Source organism: Grammomys surdaster, unplaced genomic scaffold (genome assembly GCF_004785775.1).
Source record: "Grammomys surdaster isolate TR1022 unplaced genomic scaffold, NIH_TR_1.0 203, whole genome shotgun sequence".
NCBI classification, from domain to species: Eukaryota; Metazoa; Chordata; class Mammalia; order Rodentia; family Muridae; genus Grammomys; species Grammomys surdaster.
This window is the reverse complement of record NW_021604648.1, coordinates 4676263-4704122: the sequence shown is the minus strand read 5'-3', so window position 1 is coordinate 4704122 and position 27860 is coordinate 4676263. Positions and strand designations below refer to the sequence as shown.

At 46.5% G+C, this 27860-nt stretch overlaps 1 protein-coding gene across 5 annotated transcripts in view; it reads left to right on the top strand.

Moving 5' to 3' along the window:
- The window catches only part of Tenm4 (teneurin transmembrane protein 4), a 725631-nt gene that overhangs the window by 501284 nt on the left and 196487 nt on the right, over positions 1 to 27860 (top strand). For 3 of the 5 annotated variants that reach the window (XM_028770606.1, XM_028770607.1, XM_028770608.1), the window contains 3 exons: positions 5112 to 5367; positions 15133 to 15231; positions 16383 to 16618. In XM_028770606.1, the coding sequence (XP_028626439.1) occupies positions 5112 to 5367; positions 15133 to 15231; positions 16383 to 16618 (591 nt within the window). The remainder of the gene's footprint in view (positions 1 to 5111; positions 5368 to 15132; positions 15232 to 16382; positions 16619 to 27860) is intronic. The other 2 variants (XM_028770604.1, XM_028770605.1) reach the window with 1 other exon arrangement.

The following is a 27860-nucleotide window of genomic DNA, read 5'->3' as shown; positions in this document are numbered from 1 at the left end:
CCAGATGCCACTGCAAACTGTGGTGACAAAGAACTCTCTGGTGTATCTAAATTGGTCTTATAGGCCAAGGTTCATTAGCTAAGCACTCGGTGCCTCTACATCACCATCCCGAGTCAGTAGTGCTCGATGGCATTTTAATGGAAGCCAAATAATTCTTTCTGTTGGCGTGCTTGGGCAGCTAGATTTTTTTGTGTTTTATGATAATTAAATACCATCATCTTTCATATCCGACGATCTTCAGGGGCCGATTAATGACTGCAGTGTACAGTGGGGTCATCATTAACTCTGAAGCAAAGAGAGCTTCGGGCACCTGTCTGCAGTTTGGCATGGCTGGTGCATTGGGATACCTGACCTGGCACTCTTTCTTGGAGCCATCTTTGATGACCTTAGGTCTCAGTGCTTTGGTCTCATGCCTGAGCCAAAACTGTGAAAGTTTATGGTTTTTCTTTTTTCATGAGTGTGGCTTACTCTTCTGCAATCCATTTCCTAAGAAGGCACCCTGCCATTGACCTGGGGCATGATTGTGCCTCTACTTCCCATCTCCTGCCTCATCCTCCACCAGCCTCAGAGCTTCTGCCAGTGTTAGCGTGGCCATAGCACCAGCTCGTCCCTTCCCAGTGATGAGCCAGTTTTCTAGCCTTCGCCTCCAGGCAGCCATCACCTGGGCCTGTTTCATTATCTGTACCCCACCCGCAACCTCTGCCCCTCACAGCCGTTCGCACTATTGCTTCCATGTGTCCAGCACCGTGTTCTCTTAGGCTTCTAACACCATGCACACTCCTAATTCTCTGGCTGGAGTGTCCCACTGTACCCCAAGACCGGAAGTCAGACAGCCACTCTCTGTGCCTCCAGGTGCTCCAGGGGGCTGGAGTACCGGTGATAAAGATGATGGCCATCAACACGTGGCAGGTCCTCCCCGTATAGCAGACATTATGGGTGCACTCGGCCTGTCCTGATCCGCTTGATGGACATGAGAGAACGTTTTCACACTACAGGTTTGAAGCCATGCCCAAGTTCAAATTCTGCCTCTGTCACTTAATAGTTTTCTAAGTGTGGGCAAGTGCTTTCTGTGAAGACTAACAATAGCTTCTTCTTTTCGGAGCTGTTGCAGGATTTCCTAAGCCCTTACATACATGTGAGCTGGTATACATGATGATGTCACACACGGTTCATGTCCATAGGTGTTGGCTAACTAGACTGAGCATCTCCAAGTTGACCATGATTGTGACCATGTTCTCTACCTTTAATTGGCATTTCTAACATGTATGCATTTTCTAAGTGAGTGAGCAGCTAGAGGCTTGGAGAAGTGGCGACCTGCCCTAATGTCATGTCACCTGTCAGAGGCCAAAGCTGCTCTGAGACACTCCTGAGCTACACTCTGTGTTCTTCTCAACCAGCCCCTGAAAATGACACATGTCAGGGATGGGGTGTATCTTTATCTGAGAGCTCATCAGTCCTCAAACAAAGCACAGGGCTTCCCCAGAGCCTACCATGAGCCCAGGATGGAGAGATTGGTATTGGTCCTCACTTGCTCTGAGAGGCTCATCTAAGGCATCAAGGAGCCTTACCCTTTGAAACCTTGAAGCCCCGGGAACCTAGCTCAGAGGGTCAGAGCCAGGCATTCTGGTCAGTTTTCTGATCTGTGAGGAGCTCCAGGTGCTTTTCTGGCTTTCAGGAGCCAGTGGATCGGTCCCAGTGGAATCCATCAGCCATAATAAAAGGACACTGCCCGCTGCCCCTCTACTCAGTATTTTTCCTCTTCTTCCTTCTCATCGCTTTTTTTTTTTTTTAGAACTTCTGTGTAAAATGCTGAAGGGTCATCTCCATGGTGACATTTAGTGCTATTTATGGTTTGTTCATTCATGTGCCTTTATCATTATTGTGGACTAGCAGCTACTGTTTGCAGGGTTGGGATGTAGATCCATGGCAGGATACTTTGTCTGGCACATATAAGGCCCTGGGTTTAGTCCCCAGGGCAGGAAAGAAAATGGCATAGAGTTGAAATGTTGTATGCCAGGCACTGTGCTGAGTACCCGACATAGACATCTCATCTGAATCTCAAACCACCCTTATACGGTGGGCATTGTCTCTAGAAAGAAATCTCTAGAAAACTACAACTTTTAAGAAGGTCAGTGACTTGATGGACATCATAGAGGTTTTCTTTTAAATGCTACATTAATTTTTTTACATGTATTTATTGGTGTATGTAGATGTGTGAATGCATGCATGTGTATGTATGTACCAGTATATGTGTATGTATGTGTGTGTGTGCACACTTGTGCCACAGTGTGTATGATGTGTGTGTGTGCATGTGTATGTGTCAAAGCATGCATGGGTGGGGAAGTCAGGAAACACCTTGTCAGGCCCACAGTCACAGCTTATAAGTGGAAGAAACAAAACTTGAACTCAGAGCTGTAGGACACCAAGGCCCAGACTCTTTCTGTGATTCATAGCTCTTCACAGCACTCAAAGGGAGCCTCCCTATGCTCTCTGAGAGTCAGCAGAGACACCAGTGTTCAGGATTTCTGTACATATAAAATAAAAGAAAGTACTGGAGAAAGAGCCCTGGCAACTTCACGTGTCTCTCTTTGTCTCTCTCTGGCTCTGTCTCTCTTTGTCTCTCTCTGTCTCTGTCTCTCTGTCTCTCTCTCTGTCTCTCTCTCTGTCTCTCTGACTCTGTGTGTGTGTGTGTGTGTGTGTCTCTGTGTGTGTGTGTGTGTCTCTGTGTGTGTGTGTGTTTTATGGTAGAAGCAGGTAGAACTCTTTGAGTTTAAGGTCCATCTGGTTTACATAGTGTAGTGATTCTCAATCTTCCTAATGCTGCGACCCTATAATACAGTTCCTCATGTTGTGGTGACCTCCAACCATATAATTACCTAGTTGCTATTTCATAACTGTAATTTTGTTACTGCAATGAATCATAATGTAAATGTCTGGTATGCAAGATATATGATATGCCACCCCAGTGAAAGGGTCACTTGACCCCCAAAGAGGTCGTAATCCGCAGGTTGAGAACCAACCACTGACGTAGTTCTGAGACAGCCAGAGCTTTGTAGGAGATCCTGTCTCAAAGTGAAAGTGCTGCTGGAGGAGAACTGGGCACAGCCAATGGCCCCACCCAGGCTTATTTTCTCCATCCAAGGCTGCTTCTTCACTGAGAGAGCAGCGGATTCTCTACCTTCCCAGGTCAGATTGACTTCCATGTTATCACCCCTTAAAGGACAACCATGCTAACTCTCTGCTGATCTAGGACTTCAGCATCTTCAGGGGAGAGTGGGCTTCGTCCATGCTCGGTGGTCTCTGGGGACCCTCCATTCCTACACTGACCCTTGAATCCCTTGAACCAACTCCACCACTCCTGACCTTTAAGGGTCACATGGCTGGAGAAGGTAGTTATAGGGGAGCTGGTGAAAGAGGAGGCTGGAAGGTGGGAGTACATCAGAGTCCAGAGCCCAACACGGAATTTGCACCACAGGTAGAAGCTTGGAATGTGTCCCCTTTGGATAGATTATCAATCATTTCCTTCTCCTTTCTACTTCTAACCTACTCTCTCAGTTTCCACCAGATTCACTTTGTATCTCTTTACCATAAATGGTCACCTGAAAAGCAGAGTGATATAGCTTCCATTAATATATTTCTGTCCAAAAAAAAATTTCTGTCCTGTTGACTGCCGATTTGATATCATTGTAGTACTATAATCTTGATAATAAATGTCCTTCCCATTTCACAGATGTGAAACTGAGGCTCAAAGAGGTTTGGTGACTTGTCCAGGGTTGTATGTTTACTAAGTGGCAAAACCTAGACTGAATTCTAACTTTCTAACGTCTTCTCCATCACACTACTCAGCCTTGTGAGGAGACATTCCGTGAGTAGCTTAGGTGAAGGGGAAAGATGCACTCCCAGGCCTGCCATCGTTACAGCAAAATTTGTGTGCTTTATTTATTTGCAAAGAGAATCTGCTTTACCACATTCAGTGGGAACTTGCAGTATCTACTCCAAGACCAGGTGTTTGGGTTTTGTTGTTGTTTTTTTGTTTTAACGTACGTATTAGTGATAATAATGTCTGTTGCTCTGGGTAACTTGAAAGGACTAAATAAAATATTTATCGCAGTCTTCTCTTCTGTATGGGGCACAGAACAGCATTTGGCGCACAGTGTGTGCTCCGTGAGTTTACTGGTGGTTTTTATCCACCCAGACACAGCATGGGTCTCAATGTCCTCATGTTCCTGAGGCAGGCTACCTACACCTTCACAGGCACGTGTCCCTCATACAGAGCTCTGTCTTGGCTCTGTATTCTTAGTTGTGTCAGACTCTCAGCTAACTGTTTCTTGCACTCACTTATGTTGTTAATTTCATTTACTATGCACCATTTATAAGGTCAGTGATTCTCAAATTGAACCGTTCATCTCTCACCCGGGGGCTCTGTAATGTCAGATTCCTGGGTCCCTACCCTAGGGTTCTTGATTCAATAAATGTGGCTCAGGGAGCCAGACCTTCCATCTCAAACACACTCACTCTCAGGTGAGGAAGTCACTGGTGAGACACTGAAAGAGGAAGCTGGAAGGCAAGAGTACATCACAGTCCAGAGTGTCTGTAAGTCCAACACAGAATCTGTACTACAGGTAATAGCTTGGAATGTGTCCCCTTTGAATAGATTATCAATCATTTCCCAAACCCTAAAAGTGTGACAGATCAAAGGTGAAGTTGTTGGTCGGAATAAAGTTGCTGATATTGGCAACTGGAACCTTCTCTCTCTCTCTCTCTCTCTCTCTCTCTCTTTTTTTCTTTCTCTCTCTCTCTCCCTCTCTCTCTCTCTCTCTCTCACTTGTTCTCAAAAAATTGTTTCTTATTGCTCTCCTAAAGTTTAAATTCAGTGGGGTGGTAATTTTTAGTTTGTTTATTGCCCAATGCATGCAGAGAACAGAAGTGGTTCGGAACTATCGGTGAACCTCAGGTTCGATTGAATGAATTAACATGTTAACATGTGATTTGCTAGCACCGGATGTACTCATTCTCACCCCTGCAGTCTTGTTTAGTCCTTTGTGGCTGTTTGTCCCCTCAGGGGCTGCACTTAGCCAGTAGCCCACTGACCATGACTGCTTGTTCTTTAGATCATCCCAGCGGCCTGCAGAACCACCCTCGGCTTCGGACGCCTCCGCCACCACTCCCTCACACCCATACCCCCAACCAGCACCACGCGGCCTCCATCAACTCCTTGAACAGGGGCAACTTCACCCCAAGGAGCAACCCTAGCCCAGCACCCACAGACCACTCACTCTCCGGGGAGCCCCCAGCAGGCAGCGCCCAGGAGCCAACCCATGCCCAGGACAACTGGCTGCTCAACAGTAACATCCCACTGGAGACCAGGTGGGTCCTAGTGGACTGAGGCTGGGAGGGCATGGGTGGGTTAGGTGGGCAGAGGGCAGACCAGCTGGACTCTAGGGTCTGTTGGTGACCAGGCCAGTAGGGAATATATCTCTACCTCATAGTCTCTGTTCAGAGAAGCTGCTATGAAGTGCCTGGCCTCAGGCTGCTACTATCCAGTGGTAGAAAGAGAGAGCTCTGGGAGGCTAGGGTTTTAGAAGCCACCAGGGCTGAGGTTCAGTGCTAGCCTGCTGTTTACTAAAGGTATGGTGTTGGTCTAGTTGATAGACTCATGAACATCACCTGCCTTGTCTATGCAATGGTAATGAAGCTAGTTGAGTAAGCCTTCTGTAAAAGCAGGCAAGAGGTGTGCAAAAGAGGAAGACACAGGAGTGGGACAAAGTAGGCACTCAGTTCCACTTTGGCTGGGTCCTCAACTTAGCCACCTGTGTGTAATGTCACTGCCCTGTGCCTAGCATCAGACCATCTGGACTGTGACAGGAACTCTGTGAAGACTGTTCTTCCCTTCCCATCTCCTGTCTTGATCCTTCTTTACCCAGTGATAGCCCCTAATGTTTTTCTCTCAGCATTTGGTAGCATTGGCTTTCGTATTTTGATGTCATGCAATACTCATACCTTGAAGAGGTGGATTTTCATGTTATGCCCCCATCCAGGAGTTCCAGAAGTTAAGAATCAATGGGTCTGTGGTAGGTCAGGTCATATAGGAGGTTGATACATGGCTGGGACTCTAACCTGGGGTGCTAGACTCTCTGTCCAGGACTGTTACTCTGCTGTTCACTGCCTTCTTCCAGGAGTGTCCTGGGATATTTCTTTCAGCCCAGGGACTGCAGGCAGTCTGGGTCCTGCAGCCATCTTCCTCCTCTGTGCTTTAACTACTGTATTCCAAAATGACGTGTGTGTGTGTGTGTGTGTGTGTGTGTATGTGTGTGTGTTTGTGTGTGTGTGTGTGTGTGTGTTTGTAAATACTCACTAAGAAATCATAGGGAGATAAAAAGAGAATTAGACTTATATATAATTCTACTACCTGAGCAAAGCACTTTAGGCATGGCCTCTCCCTGTTCTCTAAATCACAGGTGAAGTGTCCCAGGCTAGCCCAGCAACGCTTCTTCTTCCACACCCTCTCTTAAAGGAAGAACACACAGGCTTTCTTTTCTCAAACTCCTGTTCTTTGTGAGGAGTGCAAAGCCAAACCACACTTAAGAAAATGAAATGCCTTCACACAAAAGCTCTGCACACTTGTTTCTGCCCAACCTGCGGTGAGCACAGTGATGGGATTGGCATGGCGGTGGGGCATCTGGCTCTGCACGAGCAAATTCACAACCCTTTGGTCACATTTCATTCTTGTGGCATCATTTTTCCAAGCCCAAGTTTCTCCAAGATATCAGCCAAGCATGACTCAGCCCCGTGTTCTAATTATTACCATTTCTGTTCACATCCTTTAAAATGCCTCTCCTGCCCTCACAGGTGACAGAGGGGATTCATTGCTGTCATCCCACCGTGGGTAGCCAATCAGGCTTCCATTATGCTCAGTGCTCATTGAGTAGGATACGGCTGACGGAAACCTGCGCTAGTCAGTGGGCCTAGTTATCTGCACGGATCATGGCTGCCACTCTCACTATTTGTATGTTCATTGTTTCTCATTTGGGAGCAAGGTGGGACTTCGTCCTTTGAGTCTGTATGTTTCTCAAAGGAAAGGGAGGTAGAGGAGGGGCAGCAAGAGAGGTTTTCCATAGTGTGTGGGGGGGGTCAATATGTGGTGTAAAAATCACCCCAACTCACATCCTCTGCCCTATCAACTAGAGCTCTCCTGTCTTCTTGATTCCCTGTCCTCCTGTCTCCGTTGCTTAGGACGCAAGAAACTGTGCTTTCATCTTTCATTACTATTCAAATAATTAACATCCACCATAGAGCCACTAGCAAATCAAATAAGCAAGAAGAAAAAGTCTCCTAATCTCCCAAAACGTGCATACAGGCACACACCCCCTTTCATGCATTCACCAACAAGCATGCAGCACAGCATCATTATATGAAATTAGGTTATATGTGTTTAATATTCAGTGTATGCATATAACCTCCTCCAGCTTATGCTTTTTCACGCTTCAGCCCAGGCCTTAGCATGTCCCCACCAGAGTTGCCCCCTTCTTCACTTCTTAGTCTAGCTGAGTCCTGCTTATTCCCGAAGCCCAGCTGAATAGATAAAGAAGGCTTTGTCTATGACTCCAGAACCCTCTGAATCTCAAGATGGCTCCCAAACTGAGAGCAGCACCAATTCTGCTGGATGACACCATCAGAATTCTGCATGTTAATGCTGACCTTAGCAGGCTGATGGCACCAGACTAACAAGATGAAGTTAGGAGAGAGAAAGTTGTCAAGTCTGGCAAGTGGAATCAGCTACTGAGCATTAGGGAAAGATGGTGGAATTTTTAAAGTAGATGGGCCATCTTCTTACCTTGGCTTTCAAGCATGTCAGACCTTTTGGCATGAAATGACACATCAACAAAGTTCACACTTGAGAACTATATAATCAAGTTACAAAAGAAAAAAAACAGAACAGTACACACACACTTCATAATGCTTTAGGTAAGTTAATGATTTAGGCCACATTTATAGCCATCTTCAGCCACATGAGAGCTGTAATTCTAACTTTAACCCACCATCCTCCGTCATCCAGCTTTTCTAGCATTCTTACATTGCAGTGTCATGTCTCAGGGCTCCGTGTATTCACGGTAGTACTCATTATCACTAAATACTCATGAGCTACCTACTACACACTAAGATAGCCAAGAGAACAGCCTCTGGAGAAAGATTGCCGTGACAGAGGAAGCTGAGGGACATGCTGTGCTTTTATTACTGTGGGGTCCCCAGCAAGTGACCCAGTGCTTGCCACAGCATGGTGGGAGCTTATAATATGTACACAGAAGAGTGGAGGTGGGACAAATAGGTGACTAACTATGCTTAACTGAGACTTGAGTGGGGAAAAGGGACATCTTCCCAGTGGCTCCAGAGCCATGTGACTGAGATGAAGAGAGCCAGAAGTCCTGAGGGTGCAAAGGGGAAGATGAGGAAGCCCAATAGAGCAGTCCTACTTGACAGGGTATCCCCAAAGATTGTCCTGCCAATACCCAGAAGAGGCTTCTAAGTAACACACACACACACACACACACACACACACACACACACACACACACACGTCCTTCCCTCATTGTTAAGCAGAGCCCATGCTGAGAATCTAAGCTAATGTACAGATACCATAGCAGCCGGTAGGATGACCAAGAGGGATTGCATTTCATCCTGGCAGAAAAAGGAAGTCTATCAGAAGGATGGAGAGGGAGCTTCTGTAGACCTGCTCATTTCTTATCCCTCCTGTACCTCTGCCAATCCCCAAGATTAACTGAGTTCTTCTGGGAGGAGCGTGGACCTACTTGTGCCCCCTAGAGCTGGAGTAAGCCCTACATGAGCATCTGCGGTTCTTCTGTGTGGAGCCATGTGCCGTAGGTCCCCCAACCTCTGATCCACTTCTTTGACTGGCTGCAGCATCAAGCATTTAATTGATTTCATAGGGACTGTCTGATTAATAACCCATCAGGCTCTTGTCAGATGCAGGGGAAGCCTGAACAGAAGGCTGCCAGACCTCTGCTCTGCCTCAGCCCATCCAAGGCCTAGTCCAGGAGCCTGGAGCCTTTTTTTCTCTCCATACTGAATTTGGGAAATAGCCTTTGTAACCTCAGGAATGATGGCTACCCGGCAACCTCTAGGCCAAGCCAACTGTGGTTCCCCAAATGAGACATGATGCCTTCTGATGAGGCAAGGCAACCTCAGAAAGTCACTTAACCTGCCTGAGCCTCATTGCTTTATTTGTAAAAGGAACACTGAAGAGTTTGAATAGGAAGTCTTCTCTATCACTGGGTGATTTGATCTCAGATGGAGATAAAACAAAGCCCACTGCTGTGCAAGAAGCTTCTAGAGCGAGGTATTCCTCTGAAGGGAAGACAGGCACTAATGACAGTGCTTGAGTGGAGCAAACACAGAAGAGATACCATTCCATGTGCTCGAGAGCATCTGTAACCATGTCAGACACTCTTAGAGACCTCCCTGGGAGCTTCCAAGTGCTACCTAGACTACTTCCTACATACAATTAATCTCCCCGCAACTAAGTTATGTTTGAGGTCCCCATGACCACTCCAGGTTTGGCAATTTGCAAATAGGGCTCATGATACTCTGACCTGAATATGGCTCTGAGTTCACTGTGGTGAAAATAAAAGTGAGGCAACACTGGTAAAGGAAAGGTGTGTGGGGCAAAGTCAGGGCTTCCAACCAGGCCCAAGGTTCCCAAGGCTTCACCTCATGGTGTCACCCAGAAGAGGCACACCCCGATCCCTCAGCAAAAGATACCAGGCAGGAAGCACAGGAAGGACTCAGTGCCCCAGGGTTATAATGAGGACTGCCACAGGGACAGCCTCTGAGTAGAACATACTGAACTCACACCCTCCTGGTAGGAAAACATGTATGCAGCATTGAGTTGAATGTGTAGTTTGTACACAGTGGAGCAATCACCTTTATCAGTTTGCACAGCGAACCCTCCTGAAGTCCACGTTCCCAGATGCCAGCTCGGGGCCAGTCTTAGCAATGGCCTTTCACAGCAATCTGCACCCTAACTCTTGTCTGCATAAGTACTCTCATTAGAACACACACACCACTCATATATATCCACACATATGCATACTCGTACACACATTCACACACACATCACACATACATACACACACTACACATACAACACACCATACATATATACTCACACACACACAAATACACACACCACTTCCCATTGATAGAGGAAGGACAGGAAGGATCTGAATCATAATAACATTAAGTTACTTGCATTAGATCCCACAGTCACCACATAGGACGGCTAGAACATTGAGCTATCTGGCTTCAAACTCCCCGTGTCTAGCCATTGTCCAATCACTTCAAGTGGGCCAGATGTGGTGACGCAAGCACTCAGAAGACTGAGTCAGAGTGTGAGGCCACGTAGTGAGACCCTGTCTCAAGAATAAGTAAAAAGTGAAGCGGTTTCCCAAGGTATCCATTGGCAGGCATTGTCAGCAGAGAGAATACTCAGCTCAAGAGAAGCGGGACACAGGCACAGAGCCAGAAGGAAGAAGGAGCTGAGTAAGATGGTAAATGGCTGGTTGAAGTAGGAGGACCAGGATCTCCTGAGAATGACAGATAGAAGTGAGCAGTAGAGGGGCTCAGGACATTGAAAAGAGGTCCCACCCTTCCTGTGGTCATGAAGCCAGAATCATGGAAGTTGGTCAATAGCTGTTCACAGCTTTTAAGTAGTGGCATTATGAGATTGGCCTTTCAGAGGATAGCTATAGTCTGGAAGATCTAGGTGGTTTGTTGTTGTTGTTATTGTTGTTGTTGTTGTTGTTGTTGCTGTTGTTGCTGTCTCCTTTCCTCATCCGCGTCTCTGAGCACCAGGTACATCTCTGACTCCTCATGAGCTTGTCTGAGTTACTGACACCTGAGCATCACAAGATGTCAGCTGCACAAGTAGGGTATGATTCCCACTGTCCTACACCACTACACCGGAGATGGTAATCGGATGTGATGGTGGCTGTCACAGGGCTTTGTGAATGGAAACACAATCCAGCACACTGGCTTATGTAAGCAGATTGGCTGTTGGGTGGGGCCATCCTGAAGACCTATTTCTCTTGAAGGTCTGGGGACTTTCCCTTCCCAAAGCCACAGGTTTTTCCCCTTTTGAGGCAAATTCCTCCTGCCCTAAATGATATCAGTGGGCATGAAAGCTCCTGCTTCAAGCTGCTCAGGGACTCATCTGTGTGTAAAAGGGACCAAATCCCTCCCTGTTTCTAGACTAGCACAGCCCTTGCCAACCAAACTCAGTACAGGTAAGGCCCAAGTCAAGGGCCCCTGCTTTGAACCATGTAATTGTCTTTTCCTTTCCATGTGACCCTGAAAAGTATTGGCAAGCCTCAGGTTCCAGGTCTGTAAACTGAGGTAGAAACACTACCCACACACAAGAAGACCATACCTAACCATAAGTCAAGCATCCATTCCTGAACTGTCTAAAGGGGTGAGCAGGGAGCCACACGGGACTGTGACCCTAAGTGGGCTCAAGAGTTTGTGTCCCCATGGAAAAACTCCAGGAACCTTTTATTTCTCAGAGGAGCAAGACATCTAAAGTGTTGGGAGCTCCTTGAGCTGGGAGTCAGGACACCTGTGACTCAGTTTCTACTCTGCCACCGTGCTGACTTGTGAGTTTAGGATCAGGGCACATGTCTCCATGGACTTCAAGCTTCCTCACCAATCACACAAAGTCAAACAATTTGATCCAGAACTAAAGTCGGAAAAGCATAGAGTAAGGTTATTTCACCACAACAGTCTGAGTTGCCATCACTTTCAGCAAGTGCTGTATCCCTGTTCCCAAATTTTGAAGTGACCTAAATGACAAATGCCCATGTAGGTATGCTATCAGAAGCACTTCCAGGAGATCCATTGCTGTGCAGCTTGAGAAATCCTTCATCCTGCTCCACTGCCTGTCTGTCCTCTTATCCTCCGGCTCTGAGCTTTTAAGTGATGGTTGTCAGCTCTCTCCCCACTTAAACATGTTTCTATTTTAAATTGTAAAAGTTAAAATAGGGCTGGAGAGATGGCTCAGTCAGTCAGGCGCTTACTTTCCAAGCATGAAGACATGGGTGTGATTCCCCAGAACCTGAATAAAAATTCAGGGTGTGATAACACACGCTATAATCCCATTGCTGAGGAAACAGAGACAGATGAATCCCTGTGGCTTACTGGCCAGCCAGCGTAGCGTAATTAGCAAGCTCCAGGCCAGTGAGAGACCCTGTCTCAAAGAAAGAAAAAGATGAGTGATGCCCAAGGGGCAGCGCCCAAGGTTATCCTCCAACCTTCACATGCGCTAGCACACATTAGCATCACACATGAACATGCTCACATGAATATGCATAGACACAAAGATTTAAAGCAAAACTCACTTGACCTGGGCACTAGAAATATCCTACCATTAACATTTTTATCTTATTTCTTGGCCCTATAAAAAAAGTCACACTTATTTGTTTCTTTTTGGTGAGGTATAGGCTGGACTCTCTGGAGTATAGACTGCTGTCAAACTCCCAAGTGTTCCCGGAAACAGGCTGTGCAGGAAGGCAGCAGAACTCTGTTCAGGTCTGCTGAGCCAACTCTGGTGTCTCTGCATGGTGGGTGATGTAGGATGAAGAAAGACCAAAATCCTCCTTAAAACAAGAGACCAGAGGAGATAATAATACCCTTCACTGGCTGCTGTTTCCAGGCACTGACTGTGTCTGCCATATGCTGGGCAAGCCCCTCCTGCATACCCTGAACCCAGCAACACAAAGCTCAGATCTGTTTAGTGACTGTATGCACATACCAGGCAATCTCCTCTGGGCACATAGCAAAAAGCTGGACATAAAGGACACCTGCCTTGCAGAACTGGAATTATAAGAGGAAGAAACATAATATGCAGACAAAGTTCTCCAGCATCATTCCGTGTGTGTGTGTGTGTGTGTGTGTGTGTGTGTGTGTGTCTAGTAAAGCAGTACAAAAGTGTCAGTGAGGGGTGGCTGGAGATAAAGATGGGGAGCTGCTGTGGGCCTGTAAGAAGTCATAGCTCTGGAAGGAGCTATGATCTAAGGGAGTATTTACAGGAGAATGATTCAGGCTTAATTTGTTTGAGAGAAGCAAGGAAGCCAGTGTGTCTGTAGCCAGGAGCATGACTTTGGAGTAGCAATCAAACCAGGTCTTATAAGATCTATGGGCCTGGTCAGACCTGGGGAGGGTGAAGGGCAGAGAAGGGATCCACAGATTTCACTTCTTGTTATGTAGGTAAGCAGTTATCACCTTTTAACAGATGTGCAGTGTGATGCAGCTGGGGCCTGAATTCAGAATCTGCCTTGTCTCTCAGGCCTTCCATCAGCAGCGTGACCTGCCTAGAGAGTATAATGAAGCTGTTGAAGGGACTTCCAACCCCTGCACACCTCCCAGGAACTGTGGGAGCCTCATGGCAGAAAATCCTGGTAGTGGTGGGTTTGGGTTCTGTTTTGTAAGCCTCCACAGAGCAAGGCCCACTCGTTATCAATGTCCCAAATACAAACCAGTGTCACTCTGTACTCCACCGTCACTGGGAGGTTGGGACTTCCAGATGGTGCTCTCTCTTTAGTTTAAGGATGTAGTAGGCAAAAGTCAGGCTGTGCTGAGTACACAGGGTTGTGGAACAGAAGCCCTGAGCTCTGGGCACTAACCAATCTGGTTCTAGGACAAACTCTGTCACCTGTTAACCATATGATATGACCTCAGAAAAGTTGCTCCCATGAGCCATGCCCTACCAGCTAGAAGGGGAGATGCTAGAGCTGGCCTGATAGGCGTGAGGATGGGGAATAAATGTGAGTCACTCACAGAGCTCTAGAAGAGCAGACCGTGTGTGATGGCTACAGGACAGGGCAACTGTTTCATGTAAGCATCACCTCAGCTGACCCCATGGCAACCATACTGTTATAATCCCCAGTGTGAAGGAAGGATGATTAAGAGAAGATCTGTACCCAAAGTTACACATCAGAAAGGTGGCATAAAAAGGCCTCACATCTGAGTATTTTGTGATAAGGCGTGGTAAGAGGCAGAAGGATTCCTTGGCAGGACTGGAACCTAGACCTGGTTTGCTGCCATTTCTCCTCCTCATAGTATGTCTTATCGTGAGGCAGCTACAGTCCTGAAACTAGCCGGAAGTGGGATCCAGAGCATATGAGGGTGAATGGCATCACCTAGCAGGTACGGTTGAGACCCAGAGCATGTGAGGGTGAATGGCATCACCTAGCAGGTACGGTTGAGACCCAGAAGGGCAAGGGTGGCTGTCTTCATTCTGGGGTATAGTCAGGTGAATGCATAAGTACTGTAATGCCACCACGGACAAAGAGCTCTTCCTGTCTTCAGGAGACTGTCTTCCTTACTAATCAGTTCCTGCCCCGTTCTCACACAGCTGAGGGATGGTGAGACTCAAACCAGGCTCCACATCAACAGAGACTTAAGAAAAATACAGATTCTTTGGCCCTATCTCAGTATACCAACGGAGTCCTTGGCTCTGCTGAGCCTGGGCAGTATCCAGCATTCCAGAATGTTCTCCTTCTTTATAATAGAGCAGGGCCACAAGAGCTCTTGGTCTTCAGTGAAGCCGAGCTGGTGTTTCCAGATGTTGCTTCAGTAGATGTGGAAACCGAGTCAAGTAGAGGAGGGCGCTGGGCTCTGGGTCCAGATAAACAAGTTCAAATTCTTGCTTCGAGCCTTGCTTCTGGTGACCTTGGCAAGTCCCATGATAACTTCACATCCCAGTATCATCCTCTCCTGTACTGGGATCACCCTGACTTCCATGCATAGCATCTATCTTAAAAACAGATATAATGTGCCTAGGCCACACTGCTGGGCGCCTGCCAGTCCTGCTCAGTAAGAACTGTAGTTGGATGTCACAGCTTCCAGCCATGTGGGTTTGTATGGAGAGTTCTCCCTCTGGATGCTCTGTGCCAGGTGGATCCCGTGCACATGTGGCTTTGCACACTGACCTGCTACCTGGAGCCTTTGTCCCTGCTGGTCTCACGCACAGCCGCACCCAACAGCCACTCTCATTTGTTTCTATACTGTCCCCTTCATCGATGCATGACTCATTGCTTCATTCATGTCTCCATGTGTGCGTAGAAACCTAGGCAAGCAGCCATTCCTAGGGACATTGCAGGACAACCTCATTGAGATGGACATTCTCAGCGCCTCCCGCCATGATGGGGCTTACAGTGACGGGTAGGTGGCACCCCTCCCCGTGCTCCTCCGTGTGTGCTCTCCCTGTCGCTCCTGCACTTGCATGCAGACCCCTGAGACCTTTCCCTGGGAACTCCTTGGGGAAGTGATGCCATGTTGCATGCACATCCCCAAGTCCATGTCCAACTTGCAAGTTTGTCCTTGAAATATCCTACCCCAACCCCAGCATATTAACAACAGTCTGGTTAATATGCAGCTCTCAGCATCTCATCGGCTGCCTTCGCCATCCTGGAAACCATTTCACAAATCAATTTTTCTTTTTACACAGCGCAGGCCCCGTGTCTTATGTGGCCTTGAGTGTGTACGCTGTGGTCCAAATGTCTTCTACCCCAGGAGTGGTGGGTTTGTCCTAAGATTGCAGGGCTATGTGGTACAAGTCATGCAGCCCACCCAAGCTTTGCACAAGTCCTCCCAAGGCCATGGTTCAAGCCACATTGGGTAGGATCTTTCAACACCTCCTTTGGCCACAACCATGTGCTTTAACCGTACTCTGCTGTTTTCAAGACTGCAGGTAGGCTACAGGATGGAATTGCCAGCCTGTCCTCCACACAGCTATCCCATGGGCTCTGCCTGCAGCAGCCAGGCTCCTAAGGCTGTGAGGGCATTGGAACTAGCCATCTATTCATGGGCAGAGCTTAGTAGGAGCTCTTGGCTTCTACACCAGAAAAACCTTATCAGTGTTGACCAGACTGCAGGCATTAGAGCAACAGGAAAAAAAATAAGTCCCAGTGGCCTACAGAAGACTTTCAGGACTTTAGACACCCCCTAAGCTACTGTAATGGCTTTAGGAAACAGAGTTTATTTCCCAAGACCCAATCCCTACTCCCAACTCCACTGTTCCCAGGAAAAGGACTTCAGGGCAACCTCTGTTGAGTGGGTAGTGTCTTCTGCCTCGGGTGGGTATTCTTGTGGGTAGCACTGAGTGCTCTGTGGAAACATGTCTTCTTGTGCCCCCGTCTGTAGTCTGATCTGTCACTTTTCCTGACCCTGTCATCTTCCCTGTGATGATTCTTTTTTTCTCTCTCTCTCCAGGCTCCTCTGCATGCTCCTTCTGCGCCTCTATCCTGCAGGTTGGCCTGGGCGCCTGGTTAGCTGGCAGACCCTGACACCTTCCCACCTCTCTCCATCCACAGGCACTTCCTCTTCAAGCCCGGAGGCACCTCCCCGCTCTTCTGCACCACATCCCCAGGGTACCCCCTAACGTCTAGCACCGTGTATTCACCCCCACCCCGGCCCCTGCCCCGAAGCACCTTCTCCCGACCAGCCTTTAACCTCAAGAAGCCTTCCAAGTACTGCAACTGGAAGTGTGCAGCGCTGAGCGCCATCCTCATCTCAGCAACGCTGGTCATCCTGCTCGCATACTTTGTGGGTAAGCATTTCCTCCTCCCCCGCAGCTCCCCATGGCTCCCATTTGGCCAGGGGGCATCAGCTGAAGCACCTGGGGCTGCCAAAGGCACTGTACCAGCACCACAGTCATAATACACAGGTGGTACCAAGATGCCTTGCACTGCTCTTGCCTGTGCCACACACCATAACGACAGCTCTTCCAGGCTCTCCGCTCTCTCCTCTGAGATTGGACTGGGAAGGAATATTAGGATCTGCCTTACATGTGTTGGTTTTCTAGCACTGAGGCACAAGGTCTTGAGGACTCTGAGCTGGTGGTCTGGGACATGCGTGTCATAGATCAGAGATGCTAAGATGAAATAACAGCTTAGGAGGACCGAGCAGGAGGCTGGCCTCTCCTATTGGTCCATGTAACTAGGATGAGAGGCAAGGAGTTAGAGAATTCTATGGGGAAAAGAAACTACCAGGAAAGCTCCAGGTGAGTGTTAGGCAGGGTGGTTATAGAAACTGCCAGAAACTTCTATGATTGTGAAACCAAGGTCAGAAGCCAAGGAAATCTTGCATGAGAAACAGCAGGTCCCAGTGAGTGGAGAGTTGGCTCAGAGAAAAGCAAAGGCCCAGAGCCACGATGCATGAGAATTGTCTACCTAACCCCAGGGTATGTAAGAAAGTCCTCGTCCTGTGACTTGTAGCCCTGCTCCAGCAGGATGGATGCTATTTGGCATTCTTTGGACATATTTCTAGCAAAATCTGGTTTCCTACTTCTGGTTCCCCTCTTTGGTCTTCTCCTGGGAAGGAGTTTAATCTAAAGAGCTTTGAACTTAGTGAGGATTCTCTGGCCTCTGGGATAATAAGCCTCTTAAAAAAAAAAAGGCGTCTAAAGTGGGTTTGCTTTAGCTCTTGGTGCATTTTCCAAGGTTGAAGGTGGGTCATGCTAGCCTGAGAAGGCTGTAAACCTGTGTTAAAGAGTTTAGAGAGAATTCCGGAAACAAATGGATTGTTTTCAGTATAAGCCAGTAAGTAAAAACAGAGCTGACCAGCAGAGGCCAAAGAAAGACAGAATACTTCCCTCTGCCAAGAAGAAGCCTCTAGCAAGCTGTCACTATGGATGCAAAGGGAGCCTGCCTTGAAGGCATTACCATGCCATCATGAGGACTGATTAAGAGAACATGTGCCACAACTTCTTTGGGAAATGGAGAAATATTTTGGATGTGGATGGGGTTCAGAGGATGACATCAACTGTAAGATCTGTCGCAATCACCTTGGAGCAAACAGGAAGGACTCCTTACTGGATGGACAGAGGACCTTTGAAGAGCTATCTATCAATACTTGGAGGCCACAGCCAGGTTTTCATTTCACAAAGAAGGAATTGATGCCAGAGCTATTAGAAAGTGGTTAGAAAGAACCAGTTAGGAAAATCTGATGGCTTCAACTAAAATAATGACAGTATGGAGGTGGTGAGAAAGGAGGTGGTTGTAAGATAACTCTAGGAGAATTTATGACTTCAATTAAAGGAAGTCACTCTACTAATAGCATGTTCTTGCTAAGGGTAAATGCATGCTTCTCATAAGAAGCAGAAGGCTGGACCATAGCTACCACTCCAAGAAAGACACCAAAGAGGCAAGCCTAGGCACTCCCCTTGTCGTGTGGATAGACCTAGCAAGAGCTTGGGAAGAACCTCAGTACCAGTCGGTCCTTCCCGCTCAGCTCTCCCACATGGCGGCTGTTGACCCCTGACAGCTCCCTGATTTCCCGCAAGGGTGTCTATGAGGCTGGAGTTAAGCAATGCAAGTGACTGCAGTGCAGGTATGGGGACAAGCCGCCCCTTTCTTCAAGGGCTGGGCATGGCAACCCGAGTACCTGGTGTCTTCCAGCTGATGACGGCTGGAATGGGCATGTGGGAGGGCATCTTGCTTGGCCATAATTACTGACTGTGATGACTAACTTGTAAGGAACTATCAATTATTAAAAATCAAATTAATTGTTTCAGCCAAGCACAAATATCCTTAACAAAGACTCCTTTCCAGCAGACCAACTGATCTAATCAACAGGCAAAAAAGCACAGATATTTAATTAGATTTTTGATGAAAAATTGTGTTTAATTTCAAGTATAATCAATTATTAATTACAGTAATGAGTGAGTCTGACTGGGTTTACTAATTAACTCATTTAAAAATTATGAATAACCTTTTCATTTGTAATTATTTTCTACAGCCTATCAAATTCCAGATAAGAATTGCATCACCTTGCCAGCAGAGGGGGAGGCAGATGCAAAGGGCAGGAAGGAACGTTGCTTCTGCTAGTACCTGCCCAGGGCAGCCATCTCTGGGTGGTGATCCTGACAGATCTATTTGACATTCAGCCTCTGAGTTGGGAACTGTGCTGAGAAATGAGCAGTCATTGACCTTTATATTTCAGATATATTTACTGATATTTTCATGGGAAAATAGAGAAATTGGAGTTAAAACTCCATGGAGACTTGCCTTTGGGCCATCTTCTCCTCCTTCCCTCAGAAAGCCTTACTTGGCTAGGGTAGACTCCCCACGCCCCATGGAGGACCTTGTCAGGGCCATGTGATATCTTCAAAGAGGGAAACGTAGCTCTCTTGTTTTTTTCCTCCAAAGCACTCCCATTCAGACAGGTAACCATGCAGAGACAGGCAGCCATGTGGACGTGCACACCCTACTTGTCCCCTCTTGTTATGGTTTTCAGATCCTTGCTGGTCTCCATTTGGTTACCCTACCTTTCCTTTTCTAGAGAAATCTGCTTGCAGAGCAACATGGAGAGATGCCCAGGTGATGCCGTGTAGACGGTGCCGTGTAGACGGTGCTCTATTCTCATAGCATCCTGATCATTCTTAGAACACTGAGTAAAATGAATACATATGTAGTTTAGAAAAACGTCAGTGCTCGCTGTCTGTCATTCCCAACACCATTCGCTGTTAGTTCTGAGTCTTCCCCGTGCTCCCTTTTAGCCTAAACACCTCACTTGTGTTTTCTATCGAAGTCTCCTCACTCCCATTCACAGATGAGGACCCTGGCTGGGACCCACGAGCTTAAGTGGCTCACTGTCACATGATATCACATTAGGACATTACATGGTTGCACAGCCATTCTGACACTTTTGAAAACATACTTTTACTCTCTGTAGCTCAGTCTTTCCCTTTATGCTGTAGCTTTCCAATCTTGATATTCTATTGTTTTGTGGGGGAAGGCTTTAAATATGATCCTGGCATTGGGCCAAATCCAGGACATGCTTCTTCTCTCTAGACCTTCATGATGATTCTGTGGAATCAGTAATTTTTTCATGGAAAATCTAAAGCTCATGACAACTTTCCAGGATCCTTCAGGTAGTAAATGACCTAGACTTGGGATCTCCAAGAACGTGCCTTTAGGTACAGTGCTGTAGGTCCTGAGCTTGAATGGATAATGCTGAGCTGATAGACTCCCTTTCAGGCCCCACCTATGACCTTTATTCACAGGGTAAGCTGAGATACTGTGCTTAACCTCTCAGAAACTTAGCTTCCCATTTCTGTATTGTTCTTATAGTGGGCATGGATGCCATGGTTATCCCATCTTGCAGAAGAGGTAACCATGAGTGGCAAATGGCCCTCAAGAGCCTGGCTTCTGAAATTAGGCATGTATCTTTGAGACCTCAGCTCCTCCACTTACAAGCCTTGCCTCTTTAGTTTCCGTGTTTGTAAAATGGAGGCCCAACTGGCTGTATCACAGGGTTGTCGTGAAAGTTAAGGAAGGAAGTTTATACAAAGTACTTACTTACCATGCCCTACACACACACACACACACACACACACACACACAAACACACACACAAATGCATGCATGCGCTCACATATGAGCTCACAAATAATGCAGACACATATACATTAATGCTTGCATGCACTCACACGTATACACACCACACACACACACATACATGCATGCACACACTCATGCGTGCACACAATCATGCGTGCACACACTCATGCGTGCACATGAACACCTAGCACAGAGTAGACACCAAGTGGAAGCTGCAGACTGTTGATACTTGTGTCATTATCACAAGACAGAATATCTACATCTTTATCTTTTGAGGGAAGACCTGCTCCAATCCTGTCTTGCTGTAGCCTGCCAGCTTCCCAGCTTGCATTAGTCTCTAGAGCAGCTGAGAAAGCAGACAGGATGCTTGTCAGAGCACATTTGTAGGGACATCTAGCTGTTCCAGGAGAGCAGCCACAAAAGAAACCATCATCTAAATGCCCCCACCCCATGTCTTTTCTCCAAGTAGGACAGAAGCTGATTTTGCTTCACTGACAGTTAGCTGTATCCACATGAAGCTGACAGCTCTCTCACTTCTGAACAATGCTGTAAAAGGCAGTAGGTGAGCTGCAGATTACAATCTTGAGGATGTTTCAAGCACCTAACTGGCCAGAGAGCCTGTGAGATAGTGATGGAGAAAGGCTTTCCATTTAAATAAAGATCCCAGAGCATCCTGGGATGCTGGCTCTTCTATACCAAGTCTAGGCCCACCCTAAAGGGTGGGGTGAGTTCACTGTAATGTCTCTATGGAAGCATGGTGCTCCCTTGACAGTATAAGGCATTGAGTCTTGTTTCTACTTCTGCATAGTAGAAGGAATAAATAGAGCTGCATCAGCTAGGCCAAGAGGCACAATGGTCAAGGAGACATCCCTTGCCAGTGGCTTTGGAAGAATGACATTACAGCTCCTTGAACTTCAGTTGTCTCAGCCTGAGGTTTGATGGTTGTAGATGATCCCATTCAGCTCTTTGCAGTGAATAATTCCTTGCCTAGAGGAACTGTACCAGAAAATCCAGAACCTGTGGTGTCACAAACATGAGCTGTAGCCACCTCTGGGTGGGACATTCCTACAAACACAGAAGCAGTGATGGGTCTTTGGATTCATTAGGTCACATTTTCATGTCTCCCAGAAACCGAGTGGGTTGTAAAAACTAAACAAACTCTGTCTCAAAGTGGTGATAGTTTAGTTTGTAAATGAGAATGTTGCCAAGTTTAATCAGTGTTCTTCAAGAGGCCATTTGAGAGAGAGAGAGACCTTTGCTTGGTGGAACATTAGCGCAGCTCTGGGTCTGGCGGAGCCTGAGTCATTCAGTTCTGGGGCCATCTGGAAAGTGTTGGTAGACATGCACTTGGGTGACGAGTGTAGTTTGCAGAGAATGTGAGCTCCTAAAGATCTCTGACACCTTCCTATTTGTTAGTTACTCTTCTCATCACTGTGGCAGAATACCTGACAAAAGCAGTTAACGAAGGAAAAGTTGATAAGGGCTCATAATTTAAGAAGGGATTCAGTCCCATCATGGCAGGGAAGGCATAACAGCAAAAGCATGGGGTAGATGGTTACATCGTATACATTGTCAGAAAGTAGGCAGTAGCAGGAAGTGGGGTCAGGCTATATACCCTCAATCCCCAACCCCAGTGACTCACTTCCTTTAGCAAGGCTCCAACTCTTAAAGGTCCATACCCTTCCAAGACAGTGCCACTAGCTGGGGATCAAGTGTTCAAAATAGTTTTGGGAGACATTTCTCATTCAGACTATAGCACCTCATGAACTGGCCTTCAGTGAAACAGCCATGCCATAGGAAGGGACAGTAGACATCTCTTCTCAAAAGCTGCAGTATTCATATTCCATGACCAAGTAACTTGCCCAGAGCCCAGCACAACATAGCTGTGCTCACAATGGCTTTATTGAAATCAAGGACCATACATAATGCTTAAATCTGCTATGGGTAGTCTACATAGAAAGATATGGGCCAAAGCATGGTGACAGAAATGTTCATTTTCACCTCCTGGAATTCAGGTACAAATAAGATTGACATGAGAAGACTGGGGAAAGCATGAGCCATGGGAGGTAGGGTGATGGGAACCCCTCCTTATCCATATCTGGCAGCCTCAGGTCTCAGATGTCATTTGTTTCATGAGCACAGGCCTGCTACACTTGGGGCCTGGGTGTTATTAGTGAGCAGTTAGGCTCATTTTTTTCTCCTTTCTCTTCAACCTCACATCAAGCCTTTTGGACAGAAGCCATAGGTTTAGCTTTCTAGCCCAAAGAATGGGGGTGGGACTCCACAGAGCCTACTCTTTCACAAGGAGGAAAAAGTGATGAAGATACAGGGTCCTACACTGATGCCTTTCTCTCTAGGACGGATGCTTCACATCACTGCTGTAGGAATTGCAAACATCACAAAGTCTATGGATTAGACTCTTTTCAACTGACCTCAGACAAATATCTTCCAGCTCCCCAAAAGTCAAAAGTATCTTGGAGAGCAAGCACTCACTCTGTATAGATCCAGAGGACAGAGTGGAGCATGGGGTATTAAAAAAAAATGTGGGAGCGGCTTAGGAGATGGTCCATTGGGTATAAGCATGAGGACTGTAATTTAGATTTCAAACATCCACAGAAAAATCCTGGCATAGTTGCACACTTGCCTGTAGCCCTAATATGGTTGGGAGGAGGAGACAGAGGGATCTCTGAGGCTTGCTGGCCACCAGCCTACCTCCATGGTTGGTTGGAGACTCAGTCTCAACGAAGGAAGGTGGACAGTGGTAGAACATGATACCTGGTGTTCTCCTTTGGCCCTGTGCCCACATGCACAGGCATCTGGGATTGGAGGAAGGGTAAGTACCCAGACTCTGTAGGCCCACAATATTGTCTGTGTCATCCCTCCACAGAGACTAACCCTGTCATCCAGGCAGGACCTTGGCTTCATTAAACTCTCACTTTCTTACTTGTAAGGCAGGAATAAAAATGAACAAACAAGAGACTGGCTGAAATTACTAAAATCGTGACTCACAGAACATGCTTCAGCTCAGCATGAAAGAAAGTCTTGCAGCCTGCAGAGCTGCCCCACAATAGAACAGTTTGGGGGTGATCTTCCTGGCAGTAAAATTATCAAGCAGTAGGTTGTTTGGCTTGCTTGCTTATCTGTGTGTTTGATTGTTCATTTGTTCTTAATCAGAGAATAATGTAATAAAGAAGCTAGTTGCAAAAGTGAGTGCCATGAGTCACAGAGCAACATGGCTCTGAACTGTTACTGGATCTTGCTCCTTCCCCAAGCATGGGTGATTACCAGAGACTGGAGGCCAAGCTGCTCTTTAGGAACTGTGGTCTTCAGCAGCAGGATGGTGGTCAAGAGGCTGGGGGATTTGTGTCTTAATTTCACTCTCTCTTATTCCTCTTGTCTCTTGTTGATGGACCCCAAGCAGCAGACAGAGCCCCAGGGAGCCACACAGAGGAACCTCACAGGACAGAATTCCAGGGCAGAGGGATAGAATCAGCCTCTCACTTTTTAGGATTCTCTCCCACAGCAATGCACAGGGTTCTGCCTACTAACCTCAAGGTCTGACACTAGCATAGAGATACCACTGTCACTCATGAATGTCTCCCTCACCTTCACACACACTCAGACTCAAGGTCCTAGCCCTTGCTTCTTGAATCAGCTATTGTAATGTGATAGGCACATAGAACACTTTGCCATTTTGTGAGCTCTGACAGACAGACCTGTCACCACCAATGTGAGCCAAGCACAGAAAATTCCCCGTCTTCATGATCAGCTCCCTTCCCCACTCCCAGCTCTCTGGAATCCTTCCTTGCCTTCTCAGTCCAGGCACTGTTTGTGAAAAGTGTGGTAAAGATGGCATTAATTTGCTAGCTTTAAAATCAGTAATTGCCTAAAATAATGCCCTAGCTCTAAGTGTTGAAGTGCTGAGAAAACATTAAGATATGCTTTAGTATTTCAAGCTCCTGGAGCAGCAGTGGAGATGTGGTTCCTCTGGCAATGTCTGTCTGTCTGTCACGTTTTTTGGTTTGGTTTTTGTTTATCATCAGCCAGGACCTCACCCAGTAGGCTATGCTGGCTAGCTAGGAAGTTCCAAGGACTTCCCAATTTCTGTCTTCGCAAGTGCTAGGATTATAAGGTGTACCGTGAATAGATATTTTTCTTTTTTTTTTAAAAAAACATGAGTTCTGAGGATGGGACTCTGAGTGTCTCTTGGAGTGTCTGTGTGCTGTACTTGACTTTCCTTAGGTGCAACAGCCACTGCCTTAGGATAGTAGGGTCAGTTCACAGGTTGATATTCTTTATCTCACAGGTCATTTTCTTTGTGTACGTGTTCACAGGCACTACACAACTCTCTTCCATGTCAAGCTCGTGTGCTTTATTACACCCCTGCCATTCCTACAACTGCCATCCTCATTTGTTGTATATAACACTTCCATGACATTCTCATGTCGCCACCATTTCCTTCCTTCTGCCTCTATAATGGGATTGCTGGGTAATCAGTTACAGACAGGTCAGCGCTGCAGGATAGGACTGAATCCCAGGCCACACTCAGGTATCCAGTTTCCTCACTGTCTGGTAAACAGGGAGCTTTGTGTGTAATCTTGGGTCACTGATAGCAGTGGGACATGTGGGTCACCGGTGACTCTGAGACTCAAAGTAGACAGCAGATCTTCATTCTGAAGGGTTCTATGTGCCACATTTTTCTCCCTCTCTGTTTTCAAGACTCTCACCCAAGCCAGGCATGGGATATACTATATGCATTGCAGTGTAGTATATACCCATATATATATAGTATATGCTCATGTATATATAGTATATACATATATAGTATACCCATGTATATAGTATATTCCCATATATATGTGGATATAATTTATATTATATTATGTTATGTTATGTTATGTTATGTTATGTTATGTTATGTTATATTTATTATATTATATTATATTATAATCCCTGCAACCTAGAGGCTGGTATAAGACAGTTAGTTTGAAGGCAGCCTGAGCTGCATATCCAGACATTATCTCAACAAACTCAAATTAAGAACATTTTTACTTAAATGTCATTATTCAAAGAAGCCTTTGACACTCACACTAGGCCAGCAACTTAGTTATATGTCTTCCTGTAGCCTGTGGTCATGTCCACAGTCACATCTAAATCACTGTGACACTGAGTGGTGACTATCAATCTCCACCACTAGGCTACACACACCATGGAGATAGAAGCTGTTCCCATCAAGCTATGTGCCAGCACAACCTCTTATGTCCAGGCTTGGCATGTGTCTAGCCAAAGTTTCTTGGAAGAAAGATAGAAGGAAAAACACTGAGGCTAGAACCAGCTGACACCAGACTGGGTGGGAGGAACAAGGACAGAAGAATAGAGGTTCCAAAGCTTTTCATGCATCTAAGATCCAAAGTCTAGATCACATGAGAGTGAAAAATACCTGCTGGAAATGGGGTGGGGAGGGAGTAGAAGAGTGGGGACCAGAGGTGGCTCTGTGGGACCATCGGGCTCCATGCCTTAGTCTGTTCCTGGTTACTGTGCATTTTATGCAAGAGCCTAGATCTTGATGAACCTCTTTCTCCTTGCCTGTTAATGCAGTTAGCAAGCTATTCTGGATAAAGTGACTTGCTGGCACACAGTACTTACTTGTGATAGCCACTAGCAAGGACAGTCTGTCTCCTGGCACCATGGCAGACAGGACACATTGAATCTATGGGGCAAGCAGCTCCTGAGTATGGAAATGTCCTAAAGACAGACTCAAGTTTATGGGTGCGTTCACTTTTAATAACAGCAATCCAGACAATCAAGCCCAGAGGGGAGGCAGCACAGGAATGGTGTGCAGGAGGCAACCATAGCTGCATCTCAGGATGCTCCTGCAACTTCCCCCAATGAATGTGGAGAAGCTGTGGTTTTATAGATTTCTAGAGTTCTTGGAAGGAATTTTTCCTTCCATCTTGTTTTTATTCCAGAGTCACTACTGTGTGGTCACATAATTTAAGTCCACTTACACAGGATAGACTGGTCTCACTAGTGGCCTTTTGTCACTTTGTGGCATCTGTAATGGTAAAGTTAGTTCTATCAGGGTGTCACATGGGGTGCTGGGGCCTAGGACAGGGCTTGGAAGGAGAGCCCAGCCGATCTTCACAGCATGCAGCAGAGAAGAATGAGGGAGGGAGGGGAGCAGTGGTTATAAATACACAGTGCTTTTTCTTCCACTGTGTTTTCTCATCTCAGTAAAACAGCAAGGCCATATACAGCCTGTCTAAGGACAGCAATACAGTCTTCCAGTCAAAGCGGACTTCTTGTCCAGTTGGACCTGCATCCTATAAAAATCAATACTGATCCCCCTCCGTGTGTGTGTGTGTGTGTGTGTGTGTGTGTGTGTGTGTGTGCGCACACACACACATATGTATGAGTATGTGAGCACATGGTGGGCAGAACACAACCTCTGGTATTCTTCCTCAGGCACCATCAATCTTTTTTTTGAGACAGCATTTCTCACTGGTCTAGGACTCATCAAGGAGGCTAGGTTGGTACCCAGCAAGCCCACAGGAGCTGCCCATCTCTACCTGCCCAGAGCTGAAATGACGAGAGGTAGCTGTGTCTGGCTTTCACTTTCTTTCTTTCTTTCTTTCTTTCTTTCTTTCTTTCTTTCTTTCTTTCTTTCTTTCTCTCTTTCCTTCATTCTTTCTTTCTTTCCTTTGTTCTTTCTTTTTTTCCTTCTTCCTTTCTTTTTTCTTTCTTTCTTTCTTTTTCTTTTTCTTTTTTTTTTTAGGTTGAGTTCTAGGAATCAAACTCTGATCCTTGTGATTCCAAGCAAACACTTTGATGAGTCAACACCCAGCTTCCCTCTTTGGTAATTTATCAATTGATTTGTAAGTAGTCTTTTGAGCCATGGATGAGACGGCATCTGCAAAAGGTCTAGTCTAGCCCAAGGTCCACCAAGGCTTTGAGTGCACCCAGATCTCACTATCCTGCAGTTGGGTCTCTAGAGATTTAACCCTCTCAGGTTCCATACCCTAGGACCATCTCAGGCTCTTGGTAATCTGGAATTAGTAAACAGAGCATCCCATACTCAGTGAGCAGTAGCACTGACCCATCTGCTTCACTGTGTCCTCCTGGGCTGTGACTGACAAAGCTAGATGTGTTGCTTAATGCCTTTGAAGTAGTTTCAAGAGAGCCAGATGTGCTAGGAACTCCTGGCAATATGAGGTGGTTGTTAACACTATGATACTGGACTTTGAACCACATCTCTGTGGGGTCCCCCAAGAGACACTAATTCATTCTAGTTAGGAAGTTCAGTTAAAACTTCCACAAAAGGTGGAGTTTGCATATCAAGGAAGACATTGAGAGAGAAAATATATATGGATTTCTGGAGAGAAAACTAACCCCACAGAGGCAGGGGATGGCAGGTAGAAACATCAGCCATTTGTGGAGGGAGTGTTTGCA